The sequence below is a fragment of the Lycorma delicatula genome, chromosome 1 (genome assembly GCF_047948215.1).
Source record: "Lycorma delicatula isolate Av1 chromosome 1, ASM4794821v1, whole genome shotgun sequence".
In the NCBI taxonomy this organism is placed as follows: Eukaryota; Metazoa; Arthropoda; class Insecta; order Hemiptera; family Fulgoridae; genus Lycorma; species Lycorma delicatula.
This window is the reverse complement of record NC_134455.1, coordinates 62,244,745-62,266,228: the sequence shown is the minus strand read 5'-3', so window position 1 is coordinate 62,266,228 and position 21,484 is coordinate 62,244,745. Positions and strand designations below refer to the sequence as shown.

The window sequence follows — 21,484 nt, the reverse complement described above, 5'->3', positions numbered from 1 at the left end:
ATGGTTTTCTTTGGAGAATTAGGCTATCTCTAAAAAATGTAAAGTGGACTTATTTGTTTTAGATGCACATTAACGGTCCATAAATCAAATGAATGCTTATCTAGTAACAAACACTGTACTATGATTATATCAGGCTTGTAAAAATTAAATTGTAACATATAGTTTATTGATAGCGATGCCATACACTATATGATGAATAAATTGGACTGGTATGGTGATTTTTACTTATGTTTATATACCTAATTTATGCTCTTTATACTAGATATATTAAAGTTAAAACATTTGATAGAAAGAAATGGACGGAAAGTTTTTTTGAGGTTGTTTGGTATTGTCCAGAAGGACAATAACAAAAAAGAATTGATTAAACAAATAAAAATGAAGGAAAAATACTGATATTTTCAAAGAATGGTGTGACTTTTAACTCTATCCTTTTCCAATAAAGAAAACCAACTGCACTGCTTAGCTGTCAAGGTTATTCCCCTTCTACTGAGAAAGCTTGTATTATCTCACAAAAAGCCTTGTTTGTAGTAAGAATGGCATGAAAGATTGGGGCATAAAAATATAAGATGTGTACCATTATTTCAGAAGGACTGTGGAATCGAATTTCAGTACGACAGTGTGAATTCTGTGAAGGCTGGATTCTAGCATTGCATAAATGTGTATCACTCTCTTCTATGGGAGTTGAGTATGTTGCTGCAACACGGGCAACCAAATGGTTGGTTTGGTTTGACATCATGAAGTTGATGCACTTGTTGACAATTTAAAGCCAACTCTCTTAATAGACAGAGTGCCATTAAACTTACAAATAACCTGATGTTCCAAGATAAATAAAAAAAAAAAAACATATTATGCAAGGAAGATGATGAAAGAAGGAGAATTTTATTGACTACATTCCATCTGAAAACAGGCAGCAGATATATTTACAAAAGGATTACAATCTGGTGCACTTAAACAAATAAAAACTCTCATGGGTATAAAAACTTAATGTGAACTAGACTTCTGAGCTTGAATTATGAACACTAAGGTAGTCTCAAGGAGTATTAATATTAATGTACAATGTTCATGTTTTATATATTTGTTCCATATGTTTTTTTAATAATTTTTATGTTTGTACAATCCTATTTAATTTCAGGGGCTTATTAATAGAATCGATAGTTCGCATTATTATTAAGTAAGCATATGTATTTAGCTTGTTGTGAAGATGTTTTCTTCTATTGTTTAGTGGGTTTTTGTTCCTTTGTTGAGTGTTACAAATAACATTTTGTAACTGATCTCCATTTATTTTATATGTTTTACATGACATATATAAACAAAATTGAAGTCCACTTGTTTTCAGTTTGAAAGCTTTTACTGTCTATTAAAACACAATTCTCTGTAATCTTTATTAAAGAAATCCTCTGTAATTTCAAACTATACAGCAGCTTATATAGTGCAAATAAAATATAGAACATTAAAAACCTCAACACAAAAAAGCATTCTTTATCTTACTCAAGACAGATGTAAACTTGATGTAAAAGACACCAGGGCACATACTTTCCTCAGACTGTAATTCTTTTACAACAAAAAGAAACAAAATTAAATTTAATTGATGAGTTTTTCACCAACAAAAACATGTCTATTTAAAAAAATAATGATGAAAAAAGTATAAACCTTTTGAATTATTTTTTTAAGGTAGTGACAATTTAAATAAAGTATTAAATAGTGCATTTTTAGAACTCTGTTAGATAAATGGAGTCAATTCCCAATTTAGACTATAACCTTCTCTTTCTGTATTTACTTTCTCAATATCTATCCAAGTTTGTTTTTTCTATTTAGATAATGGAAGTAAAACAAGTTTTCACAATTAATTTACCAACTTCTTTAAAACACTGTAGTTCATGTATTAATTTTTACTGCTGAACTTTTATGCGTTTCAGCACCAATGATCAGTTTTTCCTAGTTGTGAGCATACAATGTTATGACAGCAATAAAACTTTTGATATTAAGATTCATTAATATTAACTTATTTTAAGGTTTCTATAAAATAGATTAGATATCATTGGCGGCCAGCTTATTAAATTAAATACCTATATAAAAAGGAGGGTTCTAAAAATGGTAGCTCATACTGAAAGAAATTGTTTTTATTCAGTAGTCTGGAGATATATAAATTGGTAGTAACTGTATTTTATTAAATTCCAAATTTTAAATCAATACTATCAGATTGGTAACTAGAGCTTCATTTATTACAAACAGTGCAAATACCATATGTGAATAATATGGATTGTATTAAAACTAAAATAAGGTAGTTTGTTACTAACTTTTGTGAGTTTTTGGTTTATTAACCTTACAAACACGTGTTAACGTGAAATTAAACGTTTGAACTAGTCAAACAAGTTTAAAATTAAACAATTTGACTTACGCCACTTACTTGAAACCTAAAATCAATGTGTTCATTCGCAAACCATATAAGGTACTTTTTCAAATTACCCATGGTATTCTACATTCCTAATATATCTTTAATGATTTTAAACACAAATGTCAAACAAAACAACTTACAAAAACACACAGTGAGTACCACACATAACCTCAATTGTTAGGTACTTCTGATGTCTTACCAACTGAATATCAATAAAGTACTACCATGACCTATTTTCATTTAGAATTCAAAAATTATTAATTTTACTATGCTAATTTAGGAAATATCAATCTAATTATTTTGTTTCATAATTTATAAGTAATATTATGTAATGCAAATTGCGCTCTGTAGCTACATTTCTTGTCAGGCTATTTTGATTCTCTTTCTTATTCATTGTTATTATTAAAATATACTGCGAGAAGCGATAAGCTGATTTAATTGAAAACAATGCTTAAATGAAAACAGAAATGGGTTCTGTTAACAAAACGTCTTTCAAATTCCTGTATGTGAACGAAAAGAGACTTATTAAACTATAAGTTTGTACTAACATAAACAGGTAAAATCAGAAAGCCCTCACTGAAAACCACGATTGACGGTTAAGTTGCAAATGTTATAAATTTGAAAAACTGTGAATCACAAGTCACAGTTATGTAAACTCAAAACACAGCCTCGTTGTACGCCAAACATTATTAAACAACAATGTAATCAGGAAAATCTGAGTTTTATTATCTTTCGAAAAATAATGACAGCATATTCGTGCCCGTGGGTTTGACATCAGAGAAAACTTTCAAACGAGACTGTACTTTCTGAGTGAAAATGTCTACTCTGTAGTTTGACAGATAAGAAACAGCTGTGCACAGTGCCATGTAGACGAATTCAGTGCACAGCTTTCCCAGGGAAATAAACAGTTTTTAATAGTTATAGTGTATTTTTCATAGTGCTACATATGTTTTAAATAAATTTATGTGTTTTTATTTTGAAATGAAGTGATCGGAATTTTATTGTTTACATTAGTTTTAATAATGCAGTTGATACGATTTCAGATTGTGATATAAATTGTGTGAACGTTTTGGCCGAATATAAGTTCATGTTTTAATATGCATTTTTCAATTCCTGATACTCAAGAGTTTAATGACGGAAATGGGTCATATGTGGTAAGGGACTTAATTAAGTGTTCCTGAACGGATTTTGTCAAATCAACTTAACAAATTATAATTTAAATCCTGTTTTATAAATATTCTTTTCCTGTGTTCGCGTTTATTATGCAAGTTTTCTAGGTGAAGGTTTATTTTTATTGAGTACTAAATGGTTTCTTGCAATTAATGCCTTTTGGAAGATTGTGTTAAAGCGGATACAGAAACTCAAATATTGTTTCTAATAATTATTTTTTAAATTATAATTTATTCATTGATGTGTATAATTAAAGAGGTGTTTCACTTCCTGAATATATAGACATGCCATTTTAAAGATTCATAAAAGCTATGAATCTCTTTGAATTTCTTACATGGAATCTGGAAATTTGGTTAGTTTCTAAATGGAAAACAAAATACTATTTTGTTGTTTAGTTCAAGGAACATATGCCATGATCATTCACATAATCAGCCATGTAAGGAGTATTGAATAACAATTTTTTTTAATCAGCTGCCACTAAAGCATTTAGGTGTAATAATTTTAGTTCTCCCCTCCAGACATCTTTTGGCCTATTTCTGAATGCTGTCTTACTTATCAATTCTCTATTGTTAAACTGAACAGTTTTTATCTTGCAGTATTTGTATCACCTCCTGTTTGTATGTAATTTTATAAATTAAAAAAAAAAATTCTCAATTTTTTTTACATTAATGTGGTGAATGTTTGTGGGGAGTCAGTACAGTAAATATTACAATATTGACAAGCTTTACGCATGACTTATCCACCTATAAATATTTGAAAATCCATAAACAATTTATGGAACATGATTACTTGGTGACATTAAAATGAACTAGTCTCACTATTAGTGATACTGTTCCTTAGAACAGGTTTTCAACTACTTATTTCATTCTTTTTTATTGTTTAAATTATTTTAAAACTGTTGAAATGTGCCTTTTGAAAGTGTTCTGCAATTATAATCTTTGCATTTTAAGTGAAACATCAGTTTTAAATAAAAAAATTACACATTTAAACACAGTCACTTTTAATTTTTAATAAGGGGAATGAAATATTAAAAATTGTTTTGTTTTTCTCATTGGAAGATATCTTGCAGCTATTTTCAAGTATTTTCCTATACAAATACTTTTCTATCACAATTTTTCCTACAACCATTCAAATACATGGCGTAATTTTTTAAATATTAAAACTTCTACATTCATAAAGCACTTTTTGTTTTAATGGTCTATAATATGTCGATCTTTATTTTATAAGATCAGCACCTTAAAAACGTCTTATCTTCCTTGAAATATTCACCTTCTGAACTGATTTATTATTGCTGACACTGATGCCACTCTTTTGAAACAGCCTTTGAGATCTCTTGAGATTGCACATAGGTCCTCATCAATAACTTTTTTCTTTTTTTGTTATTTAATTTGTTTAAACAATGTTCGTGCAAAGAGTATTTAGTTTGGAAAACAAAAAAGGTCTGTTGGAATCAGTTGAGGTGATAGGGTGGTTGAGGAACTACAGTTGCCTTAAATTAATAAAAAAGTCATGTTATAAGAGTGATGTGGGAAATACAATATTGATGTATTTAAAAAATTTTTGTAAGTTGTTGTGAATGATCTTATTGATGTTGCACTGTTCTTTCTTTGTTTCCCAAACTGTCAAATGACAAGCAGAAACATGATTTTATGAATATATGCAATTTCAGCATCATGAGTGTTCATAAAATCATATTCCATGATGATGAGGTGTTTCCATATAAGGGATATCATCTCTTAATTGATAATCACCCTTACATTGCCTAAACCAACGTTCATAATAATGTTCTTGGGTCATGCATGTATCAACACCACCATAATCTTGTTTCATCATTTAAAGAGCCTCCACAAATATTTTACTATGTTTTAAACAAAGTTTATACTTTTTGCTGGTTATGAATATTAGATATTAACGACCACTGTTTGCATTTGATAAAACAGCTATTGCTCAAAGAATAACCACTGAAGGATGATGTAGTTGATGGTAGATGAGTCATGAAGGAAAATAATATGGAACTAACATTAGAACCCTGAGAACACCAGAAGAATGACTAGAATATTTAGATTTCATATTTTTAATTGATACTTATCCACAACTGGCACAGTGGTATCTAAAAAAAAGTATTAGGTGAGTGTCAAAACCAAAAGTTCTACAATTCATGTTACTGAATTTTTGTTCTACTACATTAATATAAAAATCCTTTTGGAGAATTCTACATAAATGATGTCATCCATACCTTTATTATCTAGAAAACACAATATTTTATCTGTATCAGTATTATCTTATTACTATATTTGATCAACCTGTGAGGAATGTTGTGCCTCTGAAACATAATTACAAGTATGATTAAATTCTAATAAAAAAACTTTTTCTAAAACTTGCAAATTAATTTAATACATTTTTTTTGTCTTCAGTCACTTGACTGGGTTTGATGCAGCTTTCCAAGTTTCCCTATCTAGTGCCAGTTGTTTCATTTCAGTATACCCCCTACATCCTACATCCCTAACAATTTGTTTTACATATTACAAACATTGCCTACCTGCACAATTTTTCCCATCTACATGTTCCTCCAATATTAAAGCAACTATTCCATGATGTCTTAATATGTTGCCTATAATTCTGTCTCTTCTTTTATCTATGTTCTTCTAAATGCTTCTCTCTTCATCAGTTTGCTGCAACACTTTTTCATTTGTCACTTTATCCACACATCTGATTTTTAAAATTCTCCTACAGCACCACATTTCAAAAGCTTCTAATCTTTTCTTCTCAGGTACTCCGATTGTCCAAGTTTCACTAACATTGAAAGCTACACTCCAAACATATACTTTCAAAAATGTTTTCCTGATGTTTAAATTCATTTTTGATGTAAACAAATTATATTTCTGACTGAAGGCCTGTGCTATTCAGCATTTTATATTCCTCCTGCTTCGTCCATCTTTAGTAATTCTACTTCCCAAATAACAAAATTATTCTGCCTCCATAATCTTTTCTCTTCCAATTTTTATATTCAGTGGTTCATGTACATTATTTCTATTACATTTCATTACTTTCAGTTAGTTCTTGTTTATTTTCATGTGGTAGTTCTTGTGTAGGACATCATCCATGTTGTTAATTGTTTCTTCTAAATCTTTTTTACTCTCAGCTAGAATTACCATATCATCAGCAAATTGTAGCATCTTTATCTTTCCACCTTGCACTGTTACTCCGGATCTAAATTGTTCTTTAACATCATTAACAGCTAGCTCTATTTAAAGATTAAAAAGTATTGGCAATAGGGAACATCCATGTCAGACTCTCTTTTCTATTACTGCTGCAATTTGATTCCTGTAAATGCTAGCAATTGTTCTTCTATTGTTATTTGAACCCTAATTTTTTGAAAATGCTGAACATTTTATTCCAGTCTATATTATTGAATGCCTTTTCCAGGTCTATAAATGCCAAGTATGTTGGTTTGCTTTTCTTTAATCCTCATTCTACTATTAATCTCAGTGCCAAAATTGTTCTGTATTCTTCACATTTATCTGCTCCTACTTTCTTTGGTATCATGACAATAACACTCTTTTTGAACTCTGATGTAATTTCCCCTTTTTTGTAAATATTACATACCAGTTTGTATAATCGATCTATCTCGCTTTCTCACCTGCACTGCACAGTAATTCTGCAGGTATCCTGCCTATCCCAGGAGCCTTTCAGCCATTCAAATCTTTTAATGCTTTCTTAGATTCAGATCTCAGTATTGTACCTCCCTTTTCATCCTCTTCGACCCCCTCTTCTCTATAACACCAGATTCTAATTAATTTCTTCCACATAACTATTCATTATATTCCACCCACCATCAAAGTTTTCTTTCGTATTATAAATCAGTGTACCATCTTTGCTTAACACATTATTAGATTTTAATTTATCTACCACAAAATTCTCCTTAACTTTCCTATATGCTCTGACTATTTTACCAATGATTGTTTCTCTTTCTACTTTTGAACACTTTTCTTTAATCTACTCTTCTTTCGCTAGTTTGCACTTCTTGTTTATAGTTTGTCAATAGTTTCTTTTACTTTCTTCATCACTAGCATTTCTATATTTTCTACATTCATCAATCAGTTGCAATATACCTATGATATCATATTTCTACCAGTTCTTTTTGTTCCGCCTAAGTTCGCTTCTGCTGATTAAAGAATTTCCTTTTTAACGTTCTCTCATTCTTCTATATTTTCTACCTTACCTTTTTATCTCAGACCTTTTACGATGTCCTCAAAAATATTCTTTACCTCCTCTTCCTCAAGCTTCTCTAACTTCCTGCAATTCATCTGACACCTTTTCTTCATGTTTTTAAATACTATTCTACATTTCATTATCACTAAATTATGGTTGCTATCAATGTCTGGTCCAGGATAAGCTTTGCAGTTGACCAGTTGGTTTCTAAATCTTTGTTTAGCCATGATGTAATCTATCTGATACCTTGCAGTATCACCAGGCCTTTTCCATGTTTATATTCTTCTGTTATGACTTTTAAACTGGGTTTGGCAATTCTAAATTATACCTCGTGCAAAACTCAATAGCCGAGTTAATTATTTTAAAATCACTTGACCAAAAGTTGTTTTCCTCTTTCCACCAAACCTTAAATTCCTACTACATCTACATTTAACCTATCTATTTCCCTCTTTAAATTTTTCAACCTACCAATCTTTCTTAGACTTCTAACATTCCATGCTGTGACTTGTAGAGTGTTATTTTTATTAAATGCAGAGCTACATTTTCTTGGAAAAAAAAACAGCTGTAATTTTTGTTGTTTTCAGCTGCACGCAGTACTCAGAAGATTGAGTTATGTTGATATGGCTGTTTAAGTCTTTTAAGTCCTCCTGACCTACATCCTTAATAACTACTTAAAGATCTGCTGTCCTCTTTCAGGAATCATTCTGTAGCCTGGTTCTCAACAGGAACCACTCTGATATGGTTGTACTTTTGGTCTAGCTACTTTGTATCACTGAGCTCTCAATCCCCCTCACCATCGGCAAGGCCTCATGATTCATAGAGGGAGTTAATATATTTATCAGATAATTATTACTGATTACTTCTTATCACTCATTTTATATATAGGTTTAAATCTTGATATTTTACATTTGCATATCAAGAAAAAATTATGGTATTGTTTGTCTATTTCATTCATTCAAAAATACTTATGTGAAATTTACCAAATTTGGTATCTCTGTTATCTTTTTTGTGCTGAGTATATACACAGGTAGGCATATAAACTGATATTTTAATGTTTCTCTAAGTGTGATACCATTTATTGAATTGCCTTTTTGGGTACGTTATAGATCTGTAAATACAATTTTTCTGTCACCCTTAGTTTAACTAAATTAAGCTTAAAAAAAAATTAAGGGAAAATATATCTAAAATCTGTAAAATTTATAATTTTGCTTGGCCATTCCTATGTTAGAATAATTTTGCTGATGTTTTTTTTTTATAAATACCCTCAGGCACATCCCGAATTAATGTCCAGCAGTAATCAACTAGCATGTTAATATTCCATTTTCCTTTATAGCAGCTTTCCATCACCGAAATGTGTTGGGAAAACGTTCACCGTGTTCGTCACTTACATCTTTGAGGTTGTCTGAAAAAAATCCAGGTGTGAATGGAGGAAATGTATTTTCAAAGACATGTTACATCCCATAAGCTCTGTATGAAGTAAGAAGTTGATTAAAAATATCGTGGTAATTGTCGGATTTTTTTTGCCGAGAAAACTTTTGCAAACATCTTTAAATGAATCCCAAGCTGCACTTTCTACATTATTTAACATTGAGTTAAATCATCATCTTTGACCAACTCTCATCTTTGAGGATCAACAAATATTCCTTCTTTAATTTTTCCTTCACTTACATTTGGAAATTTCTGCCTGATGTACAAAAATCCGGGACTATCCTTCTTCATTGCTTTTACAAAATTTTTCAGTAGTTGTACTTTGATATGGAGAGTGGGTAAAAATATTTTTTTGCATTCAACTAAAAGCTTATGAATAATTTTTTTCCCATTTGCAGTTAAGTTGTCTCATTTTTTCCACTCTTTGGTAAAATAATATTTACCCCTAGCATGGCTGCCCCATTCACAAAGAAAACACATGTACTTAGTATAGCCTAATGGTATGCCTAACAAAATAGCTATAACTTTCAAATCACCACATATGTTCCAGCTATCTTATTTATAACTTATTTTTTTAAGCGTCTTTCATCACATTGTATGTCTCTTTCAAATTAATACCATAAGCGATTGGTATCGTAGGATATTTGTTACCGTTGTGTAGTAGAACCACTTTTAAACTATACTTGGACGAATCGATGAAAAGGCGCCAGTCCTCAGGTTTATGAACTTGTCCTAAGTGCACATAGGTTCATCAATATTTGTGCAATAAACCAAATTCTTTTCATCAATAAAGTATTGAGAAAGTTCTTTTTGTTGGCTTTGAAAGCCTGAAATTTTTGTATTTTTTTTAAGTAAATTCCAACCTTGCAGTCTTGATCCTAACAGTTCAGCTTGATTATTTGATAAATTTCAGTCCCTAACCTAATCATTTAATTCACCTTGTGATATAAAATGTGGCTTATTGGAAGATAATTCAAAATCAAAATCATTGTCATCTTCAGTACTGCCTTATTTTTCATCGCTGCTTTTGAAACATACATTCACAGTTGGCTCAGGAATTGAAATAATTTCACTGTGAGGTACAGGCCTGATTGCAGATTGCAATGAAGGATATTTTACAGTATGTTTAGATTTTTTAGAAATTCCAGACACACTTGTTAAACAAAAGTAACAGTCGGTTTCATGATCCTTTGGTTCACGTCAAACCATAGGTACACCAAATGAGAAAGCTTTCTGTGTACCTTTCAGTCATCCTCTTAAATATACAGAACAATTAGTATATACTATTTGAGGAGCCCACGTCTTATACTGATCACCAATTTTGAGTGAAAGTACAAATGATATGCCTTTTTTAATTAAAGGTGTAATGTTTTTTCTATTTCATTTTACGGTAAACTCACCACATTCATAACAAAAGGCATCCACGTCATTGACACAATTTTGAGGCATTTTGACACTGCACTGTTTACAAACTTAAGACAGCAGCAATAAGACTGAACAAAATTAATTCCTTTCTAAATCCAGTACTTAATACAAACAATACAGCTGTGTTTTCAGCTACATGTTGTGACCTGCACAGAATGATTAATCTTGTCCATATGATTTAATTCTTTGTCTAGTATTGTTTATTTATAGCTTACAAATTATGTTAACAAAGTTAAACAATAAAAAATGAGCTAACAAAACACAGTATAGGAGCTTAAAATGCTAACTATACGTTGAAAAATGAAAAAAAATCCTTTAATTAAAATTTTTCAAAAGTGGTGATAAAAATATTCTGAATTCATATTCATTTTCACATCAAAAAACAGATTAAAATCATGTATCGCATTTTAGGAAATAAAAATTATTTTTATCAGTGTTACATTTGGATCAATCCATTTCAACTGACTCAAGGGTAGTTACTTGACAAATTCAAAAAAAAATTGAATCTTACCCACTTGTTTAATTTAAAAAAAATTAAACTTATCCACTTGTTTCTTTCATGTTCAGGACCTTAAAAATATATTTTTTTAAAATTTTTTATTTAAGCAGTTTATCTGTGGTGGTCACTTTTATGGTGCTTACACCTATTTTTGTGATTGTAAGAGTTACTGGAAAAAATCATAACTAAAAAACTATTGGTCCTGGAAGGATGAAATAAAAAGCAATTTGTTCATATTTTCTTAAAAGATTGGTCCAGTGGTTTATTTACCTATATCTCTTTATTCTATGAAAAAATTAGTGATAAAAGTTGAACATTAAAAACTGTAAAATTTCACATTTTGGTCATTTTTTTCAAGAGGAAGGGATGGCATACACAGTTTTTATTTTTTATGTAGGTATATGTTGGTAGTTTTACCATAAATAATATAAATGATCTTATACTTACCCCTAAATTTATATGAATTTTTGAAAACTAATTTAAAAAAAAAAATTCAAATTTTGGCTTCAAATAACTCTGTTGGGGCTGGTGATAAAAATCTCAAATTTGCACAACTTGTGGTGTTTTTGTAGTTGTTTATGGCAAATAAAAAAGTTTCTTGTTTATTGTACTAATAAAAAAGTGATAACCTTTCAAAAGTCACGAAAAACCTGATAAAAGTAGTACCATTTTGACGCACTAAGTAAGTGCTCCAGGGGTTTTCTTGTCTTCTTAGCACTTTAATATTTTTATATTTATTACTATAGTTAAAATAAACTTGTTTGAACCATTCAACGGCAATGTTCATGTTATAAGAGGTGCTTGAGTCATTTCCAGTATCAGGAACATTCATGTTACAACATGCTCTTTGTGATTATTGCATCATTTAGCTTTGCAGCTACAGACTAATCAGTCTGACATAAATCAGTGAGCTGTTCACATCTTTACCGAATGTCTCAAATTTCATCCTATGTTTTTCAAGTTTTTCAAGAAGAAAAAAAAGAAGACAAGAAAATTCCACTGGAGCACTTATTTAGTGAGTCAAAATGTATCGCTTTTAACAGGTTTTTCATGATTTTTGAGAGATTATAACTTTTTTATTAGTACAATACAAAGGAACCTTTTTATTTGCCATAAACATCTATAAAAACACTGCAAATTGTGTAAATTTGAGATTTTTTTGCCAGCCCTATCAGAGTTATTTAAAGCCAAAATTTGAATTCTTAAAAAAAATTAGTTTTCAAATATTCATAAAAATTTAGGGGTATGCAAATTTCATCATTTATATTATTTATGGTAAAACTATTACATGTACCTACATAAAAAAAAAAATTCAAACTGTGTATGCCATCCCTTCTTCCTCTTGAAAAAAATGACAAAAAAGTGAAATTTTACCGTTTTTAATGTTCAACTTTACAGGTAATTTTCTCATATAATAAGGAGATAAAGGTAAATAAACCACTGGACCAATCTTTTACCTTGAGAAAATATGAATAAATTGCTGTTGTTTCATCCTTCCAGAATCAATAGTTTTTTAGTTATGATTTTTCCGGTAACTTTTACAATCACAAAAATAGGTGTGTGCACTGTAAAAAAAAATATGGTCGCCACAGGTAAACTGCTTAAATAAAAAATTAAAAAAAATAGTTTAAAGGTCCTGAAACATGTAGGGGAAACAAGTGGGTAAGTTTCAGTTTTTTTCAATTGGTCAAGCAACCAGCTTATGTTTTTTTGGGACGCTTGAAATGGATTGACTGTTTTGTTACTGTAGTTCTTTTAATAGCTACATATCCAAATTCTGAATTATGTATAATTTTCTTTTGAAAAATGATTATAAACAGAACAATTCAAATTCATAATGAGCTTGGTCCAGTGGCAGACCTTTGATCCTTCATTTTGAATGATTGCTGCAGTTGTGCACATGTGTATGTGTGCTTGTGTGTACATGTGCATGTGTTTGCAACCATGAGTTTGGATGTGCTAATATCTATATTATTGATTATTATTTTTTAATGATGTTTTGTTCTTGTTTGCAGGGTTACAATATTCATATTAATGGAATGTATCATTGTACAGTACGATACAAACAACTTCATTGTTTAAATGAGCAGCTAAAAAAAATTCATTCTCTTAATAATGTACCTGAATTCCCACCAAAAAAATTTTTACCTCTTTCATCCAATCAGTTGGAAGAAAGAAGAACATTGCTTGAAAGATATATTCAGTCAGGTATGATATTTATATTTTTGATAAAGAAAGTTTTTTCCTAATTAAAAAAAGTAGAAACCGGAAGTTTCAAAGTTGCTTAAATTCTGGAATTAAAAAACTAAAAATATAAAACTTTTTCTCACTGCACATTTGTGGCGAATAATCATAATATGAAAGCCATTGTAAAATTCTTCTTGTTCCTGACACAGTTTTAATTTTCCTGTTATTATTTTTAAAATGTTGTATACTCCTATATTTTAATATAATAATAAAAGTGAAATAATCATTGAAGTTATTTTTCTTGCTAACTATGCAATAATATCATATAATAAAACACATATTACATTTATAGCAAACAGATTATAATATATTATCAAAATGGCTTTTAGAAGCTTTGGGACATTATTTTATATAAAGTCTAATGGAAGCAGTCTAATCATATATATACAATTGATGTAGAGTTTTCATTTGTCAGTTAATAGAAATCTTACATCTGGTAACTATGAACAAAACAAAAAATTGGATATTTTATTAGCAAGTAACTAAACTAAAGTTGACTTCCATAGAGGAATGGTAACTTGTAACCCTTTTATCTAAGAAGGTTCAGGTTTGAATCATGGTCAGTCTTAATATTTTTAATTCCCTGCAGAATTTCTGTTGAACAAACACAAGCTTTAAGCTTATGTAATGAGTTACTCTTAAAAAATAAAAAAAATAAATAATAAAAATGAAGTAAACAGAAGAGACAGAAAGTTAACTAATATGAAATAAGCAGAACTATAGGGTTAATTTGAAGTGGAACCAAACTGAAATGTATCAAAAATGAACCAAAAAAAAAAAAAATGAGAACACATTTTAAACAGAGTATCCACTAAATACCAAAAATCCTTAATTGAAATATACTAGACTGATAATAAGTAAAAGGTAAAAAGAACTGAAACTGAGTGATTAAACAGATTTAACTACAGGGCATGCCAGTGAAGTGGGAGAATTCAAAAGCGTGATTATTCATTTGACGTTTTGGCGAGGGCACTGAACTGATGTATTATTAGTAATTTAATGCTATTTAGTAACATGGAATCTGAACAGTTTACTGATTTACTAAACCGGAACGTAGTCAGGTGCACATCATGCTTTCTGTGTCAAATCATTTTATAAAAATGGTTACTCCTAACTGTTTGAAGGTTATTTCACAATTGGTTTAGTATTTCTGTGTCATGGGCGGGTACTGTCTATTCATGCAATTAACTTACAGGTTAAAAAGTTCAAGGACTGGGTCCATATTAAATTTAGATTATAAAGGAGCAGGAAAAAGTGTTAGAACACCAAAAAATATTGATAGAGTTCAAATTGATATAACACACAGTCTAAAACATTTTGCAACTAAACATGTGTTGCACTGAGTATCAGTGGACCATTGAAAGGTCTATTCTTACATAAGGACAAATTTTCACTCCTATAAAATTCAGATTGTTTAGAAATTAAAGGATGTTGATTTGGTTCTCATTCAATTTTTCAAATGATGAGTTTGGATTGTAATGAAAACTTAATCTCCCACATGTTTATGTCAGATGAAACTCCTTTTCACCTAAAGGACTATGTAAATAAGCAGAATTGTTGATACTGGCATACTGAAAGCCCCCTTCAGGACATGAGAAACTATTTGCTTAGTCCAAACATCTTAGAGTAGCATTATTAGACCATTCTTTTTTCAAGACAATTAAGGAACTGCTACAGCGATTGCTGCAGCATGGTACACATTCATGGTGCAACATCTTTGAGACAAGAATTCAATTTTCACAACTTTACATGGTTCCAGCTTAATGGTGTCACAGGTCATGCTGCTAATATGTCTATTACTGATTTTATAGAACTCTTTCTAAACCACATCACATCAAAAAATGAGGACATTGTTAGGTCAGACAATAAGCTCCTGATTTGTATCCATGCAAAATTTTTTTTAGGGTTTACTCAAAAGCAAGGTTGAGGCATAAAATTGCAAATGCAAACATTAGAGGAACTAAAATTAAAATTCAAGAAATTGAACACATTAGACTGGCCATGTTACTGCAGGTAGTATAAAATTTTCCATTAAGACAACTAAGTGCATATTTCATAATGGTAGCTCACCTGTCAAGTGTTATTTTAAAAAAATAAAATACAATTGTCTTAAGTAACAGAAAACTGTAGAAATGTTTAAAATAAAAACTTATTTCACTACAAGAGTTTTAAATTTTCCTGCTTTTCTGACACACCGTTTACATAAAAGCAAACTGAAATTATACTATAAAAATTTTCAACTTAAAAAAATACATTTTTATGCCAGAACTTTCATGTGAACTGATGTGTAATAAATTTAATGAAACTGAAAAGTGAAATTTGCTGAACCAAGCCTTAAAGAATAGAAGTTAAGGAGATTGAAATAAAATGAATTAGTCATAGTACAGCAGATAAATTTGAAATGAAACAAACTAAACAGAATGGAGGTGAATCAATTTATTTTTATTATATAAAATAAACTTGATAAAAGTGTTTATTATTTGGGCAAATATTGGTCCTTCTATAGGTTTAAACTGTGTTAGGGTACTAATTCCGTTGTGGATTATTAATTTGTTTTAATCTGTGTGATATTAGTAATGAGAACAAGGCTAACAACGAAAATTGCTATTCAATTAAATAGAATAATTGTATTTACAAAACCAGTAAAACAGAAACAAACCCTGTTACCTGTCAAATAAAAAAACCTCTAATGTTGTTTATGAGTAGGTCCCTCTTTCTGGGACCACTCATGGAGAGCATTGCATCTGAAAGGAGGGAGTATCACCCCTTCATATGCCGGTATGCGGAGTGCCCGCAGCCTCATCGCACAATGACCCCCCTCACATGCTCGGGGGGGCTCCATAAATGCTCAGCCGCGGGTCTGTTTTCCCAGCACCCTCTGATGTCTCGTTTTCTCGCAGATCTCCTCGTACTTATATAATTTATCCATTACCTTCTTAACCTAGTTTGCGACCGAACTCCATTCTTCAATACTCTTCAGCATTATATTATGTATCCTCCGGGCGGAACATATTTTCCAGACCCAACGTGTCTAACATCTCCCCGTGTTCCTCATCGAAACGCGGGTAGCTGAAATGTACATGAAAGGGTGTCTCCTCCTCCTCGCCGTGAGGGCAGCGATCCATGTGGTCCAGGCCATATTTGTACAGATGCACCCTGTAACCACCATGGTCCGTCAGGAGCTGCGTTAAGCTGTATTCCAGCGAGCCATGGGTCTTCCTATACCAACTCCACATGCCTCTAATGAGGCAGTAGGTTCACAGGCCTTTAGTACCTCGGTCCCATCGCCTCTGCCAGACGTCCTAGGATAGGAGAAGATATCATCATATCTTCTCCTATCAACAAGCCTATCTGGTCTCTCCTATCTGGGATGATATGCGCTTCCAATCTCCGTGTGGCAAAGGCCTTTGCTCCCAAAGCTTTCTTCCCTGCGATATAACTAAACCAATCGGCACTGCAGCTGCTAAAACTTCAGCCGCCTCCTTGGAGACTGTTGTATACGCAGCTATGACTCGTAAATAACATTATCTATAGACTGCTTCTAATTTACCTAGATATTGGGCATATCTAGTTACTCCGGCCCAGAGCTCAGCTCTGCGTTTTGGTATGTCACTCCCGCAAGTAACCTCATACGATGCGGGGTCGGTTCGGCGGTATTTGGGAGGAGTCTCGCAGTCCTCTCAGATTTCTTATTAGCCTCTAAGGCTAGTAATCCAAATCTTTGCCTAGTATCTATCCAGATGCCGAGGTGCTTAATTGCCGGCCTTGACACTATTATATTCTCCAAGACTACTTTCAGAGTCGGTCGCTTCTTCGCCGCGGAGATCGCTACCACTTCTGTCCTATCTGGGGCGAGTGTTAGTCTCACCCCAGTCATCCAATCTTTAATTGCCGTATATGCCACCGCCGCAAGAATCCTCCTCTTTTATGAGCTCGGCCGTCCAACTTTGCTCATGAGTCTTGTTAGCTGACACTGTTCTACCTGCCTTGTCGACTGCTTCCCTGACATGATGTTGAAAGGCTCTCCTGCTGTCAAGCCAAACCCTCAGCTATTTGACTCTACTGACGGGCTCGATAGCTACCCCGCTTACCTGTAGCCTGATTGGGGAGAGTCATTTTCTCCCGGCCATCATCAGCAGCTTCGTTTTCTCTGCAGTGAGACTAAGGCCGTGGCCTGCCAACCATCTATCGAACAGTAGAATGGCTCGTTCATCTTTCCTGATTATCTCCTCTTCTGCTCTGCTGACCAATACCATGGAGACTCCCTCAGGATACCGCAATCTGAGGACGCCATCACATGCTAGGTTCCACAGGATCGGTCCAATTACCGAACCCTGCGGGACACCGCGCTCCATACTCGTCGTAACCACCTTGCAGTCTGCATAACCAACTATCCTCCTGCCAATAAAATAGTCCTGAAGGACTCGCACCATATACTGGCTGATATCTCTCCGAATCAACTCATCCATGATGCACCCGAACGGCAGTGAGTTGAATGCATTTTTGACATCCAACATCACCATAGCCAGGATGCACCTCGTCCTCCACGCGCTGCAGCCTTATCAACAATCCTCATCACCCTACCTATGGCATGCAACGTTCTCCGCCTTCTGAATCAATATTGACATTCACTAAGGCCTCTCTTCCGTTCTACTTCATCTCGGAGATGCTCCGCCAACAGCCTCTTGAAGAGTTTGCAACTCAACAGGCAAAGAGGTCGGTGCCCGACTGGCTCTCCTACCTCTCCGCCATCTTTCCTCAGTAGAACCACCCTGGCTTCCTTCCATTCTGGTGGCAAACAACCATCCAGGAGTGTTCGGTTGAAGGCCGCCAGCACTTGGTGCGCAGCAGCTTCCACCGTTGCAGCCGCAACCTCGTTAGTAACCCGGTCGAGACCGGGACTCTTTTTAGCTTTCAGTCTCCCTACCGCTTGTTGCAGCTCACCCATTGTGAATACAGGGATGAATATTTATTTCACCATGTTTTCACTAACCGATAGCGATAACCTGATACCATATTGATAACCCGATAACCCTTACCGATACTGATAATGACGACCATCTCGGTTCATAAACAACTGAATACAAATGCGTCCACTAACCCGCACTAGCATTTAGCAGTGGCAGTCAGACAATTTTGTGCCCTATTGCCTATGGCAATACGGTCGCTTAAAAAAAAATTTAATAAAATGTAAATCTGTCTTCCAAAAATCAATCTTCTTTAAAAAAACATTTCCAGATAAACTTCACCAATTGATGCATAACGTTCAAATCAGATAATTAAACCGCTGAACCAATAAACAAACACAAGCAAAAGGACAGATCGCGTAAAAACATATCCGCACTTATTAGATCCTCTAACTTGAGTCTTACAGGGTCTAGGTAATATCTGAAATTTACTAAGCTACATTGCAGCAATATTCTGCTTACAGTGTGTAATTAAAATGGATTTGCCAATTCCAAATTTTGTCAACTGTAAAGTATGACAATATTGAATCATTGAATTCCTTCGCAGAAATAAAGAAACTGCTACTGGAATTTATTGACAGTTTTTTCCTTTTAGTGAAGATTTTATAAGTACATAAAACTTAGCAAAATGGCATAAGTTAAGTTTGATGAAGTGATATTCACAATGAAGAAAGTAATAAATGTTTATTGAAATCACTAAAAAACTGACAAAAAATAATAAAAAAAAATAGACAAAAATTTGTTTTAAAATGATTAAATGTTGATAAAATAGCAAAATATACCAATTATGTTAATGTAGTTTTAATATTTTAGTCATTAACTATAATAACCGTATTATTACAGTTAATAATTACAATCATCATCAGCTGCAATAGTAAAATCATTAACTATAATATAATAGTAAATAATAATAATTTATAATGGTGTATTCCTTACCATTGTATTTTTCCAAATTGACTTTGTAGCAAATAAATTTCTGTACATATACTTTTGAAAGTATATGTTTGGAGTGTCGCTTTATATGGAAGTGAAACTTGGACAATCGGAGTATCTTAGAAGAAAAGATTAGAAGCTTTTGAAATGTGGTGCTATAGGAGAATGTTAAAAATCAGATGGGTGGATAAAGTGACAAATGAAGAGGTATTGCGGCAAATAGATGAAGAAAGAAGCATTTGGAAAAATATAGTTAAAAGAAGAGACAGATTTATAGGCCACATACTAAGGTATCCTGGAATAGTCGCTTTAATATTGGACGGACAGGTAGAAGGAAAAAATTGTGTTGGCAGGCCACATTTGGAATATGTAAAACAAATTGTTAGGGATGTAGGATGTAGAGGGTATACTGAAATGAAACGACTAGCACTAGATAGGGAATCTTGGAGAGCTGCATCAAACCAGTCAAATGACTGAAGACAGAAAAAAAAAAATTAGAAATTCACTGAATGTAAGCTGATAAAATTCTGCCTTTGGTTTTATCTAAGTGCGTACAAAGTAGAATAATTTATTAATACATGAAGGTCAAGATCAGCATCCATTTTATGCATTAGCTATTATATTTGTTCACAATTGTTCAAGATTTAGTTTCAAATTAATGAAACTTAAAAATTAGGATACCAGAAAATGTGCGTATGTCAAATACTAAAAAACCTAAAAATACTGACAAGCAATCAGCAGATTGCCTGACAATTGAGTGGTGACAGTGCATGCTTTCTTACTCTGTTGCGTATCAAAGTGATGACTTTCTGTACTGAGCTGTTTCCCATACACTGAGTAACTATACATTAGGGTTTTGAATGTTTTCTAAGCTGTGATTTTAAATAAATGCAGATTATTACTGCAAGACCCTGGAAAAATTGAAAAATTGCATCGTGCAATAAAAAGAAAGACAAGGGGTCTTTGACAATGTGTCATGAAAATTACTTTCACAATTCTGATCTATGGATCACTAAATTCTGTGTGAAGAGTAATATACGTTGTTTAGAGAGTAATATATGTTGTTTAAAAAAAGAGTGAATGTTTTAATTTGCATGCCAAAGTTTGCCGATGGTGTGCGCTCCAGCCACCTTGCCCACTTAAGGACATATCTTGGCAATGTATCGCATTTTACTGGGTTCCGTTCTATGTGTTAATTGTCGAGTAACTACCAATTAAGTGAGGTCATGTGTAAGCTGCTTGTCGGATTAGTGAAAAAGCAAAAAATGCCTGTTTGGCTTAGCAAATTGTTAAACTGTTATACATTTATTAAATTCATTCTGTGGCATTTATTTATTTATTAAAAAGTTGACAAATAGTGAATGAAATTTAATAATGTAAAAGATTTTTATTTTGGGTTTTGTATTTTGATTCTTATTTCATAAATTCAAAGTATTTAATAAAGTAAGATACATTTTTGTCACTAATTTATTTAGTTTTCAGCAACATGCAACTGAGGGCTGTGAATTGAAAAACCATGTGTAGTTCCACCAAGCAGAAGTGTAAAATTAATGTTTTCAGGTTGTTAAATTATAAAGTTTAGTTGAACAAAAAATGATTATTTTCAGTATATTTAAGCTAAGATTAAGCTAAGCTTAATCTAACTGCTTAGATTAAGCAATTTGGGAATAGGATTCCCTAACTGAACAAAGCTGTGCGTAGACTGTAGTTGGATTCTGATAATGGTACATAATCTCTTTTAAACTATATTCATGCATGAGAAATTATAACTGATAATGTTAGGCAATCGGTAGGATCCTGTTCAAACAACAAACTTCATTCTAATGTAACCTGATGGTGCTGCAGTGGTTGAAACATTTTAGTAAGTAGTAGTACTCTAGGAAATAAATGGATTCAAAGTAAGATTTAATTATAGTTGTAATTAAACTTGTTAAATGAATACTTCTCATTAATTTCTACATGCATAAACAATTTGTTGTTTTTGTATAATTCTACTAATTGTAGTCTTTCTTTAAATTAGTTTGAAAAGAATATAATATTTTTATGTTGATGTTCATGAGGTCAGCACAGTTTAAAAGTACCAAAACTATACATTTCAGTTAGTGAAATCTCAGAAAGGTAGTAATGATCTTTTGGGGATTACACGTGAGGGGTTCGATAACAATTAATTTACAATGGTTTAATATATACTCTTCTAATGTCAACAAT

The 21,484-nt window shown here is 32.2% G+C and overlaps 2 protein-coding genes across 8 annotated transcripts in view; one reads left to right on the top strand and one right to left on the bottom strand.

Annotated features, from left to right (window-relative positions):
- Nucleotides 1-2,580, bottom strand: part of LOC142318919 (tRNA (guanine(10)-N(2))-methyltransferase TRMT11) — a 60,267-nt gene extending 57,687 nt beyond the window's left edge. For 2 of the 3 annotated variants that reach the window (XR_012755079.1, XM_075355597.1), the window contains exon 1: nucleotides 2,399-2,580. Coding sequence is in view for 2 of the 3 variants with exons in the window: in XM_075355597.1 (XP_075211712.1) it covers nucleotides 2,399-2,470 (72 nt within the window). In the remaining variant the exon portion in view is untranslated. The remainder of the gene's footprint in view (nucleotides 1-2,398) is intronic. The other variant, XM_075355606.1, reaches the window with a different exon arrangement.
- A 437-nt stretch (nucleotides 2,581-3,017) lies between these two features.
- LOC142318899 (sorting nexin-17-like) overlaps nucleotides 3,018-21,484 on the top strand; it is an 85,396-nt gene continuing 66,929 nt past the window's right edge. For 2 of the 5 annotated variants that reach the window (XM_075355558.1, XM_075355584.1), the window contains exons 1-2: nucleotides 3,018-3,549; nucleotides 13,145-13,337. In XM_075355558.1, coding sequence (XP_075211673.1) covers nucleotides 3,493-3,549; nucleotides 13,145-13,337 — 250 coding nt within the window. In that variant the 5' untranslated portion in view covers nucleotides 3,018-3,492. Of the gene's footprint in view, nucleotides 3,550-3,625; nucleotides 4,002-13,144; nucleotides 13,338-21,484 lie in introns of those variants that run through there. The other 3 variants (XM_075355550.1, XM_075355569.1, XM_075355575.1) reach the window with 2 other exon arrangements.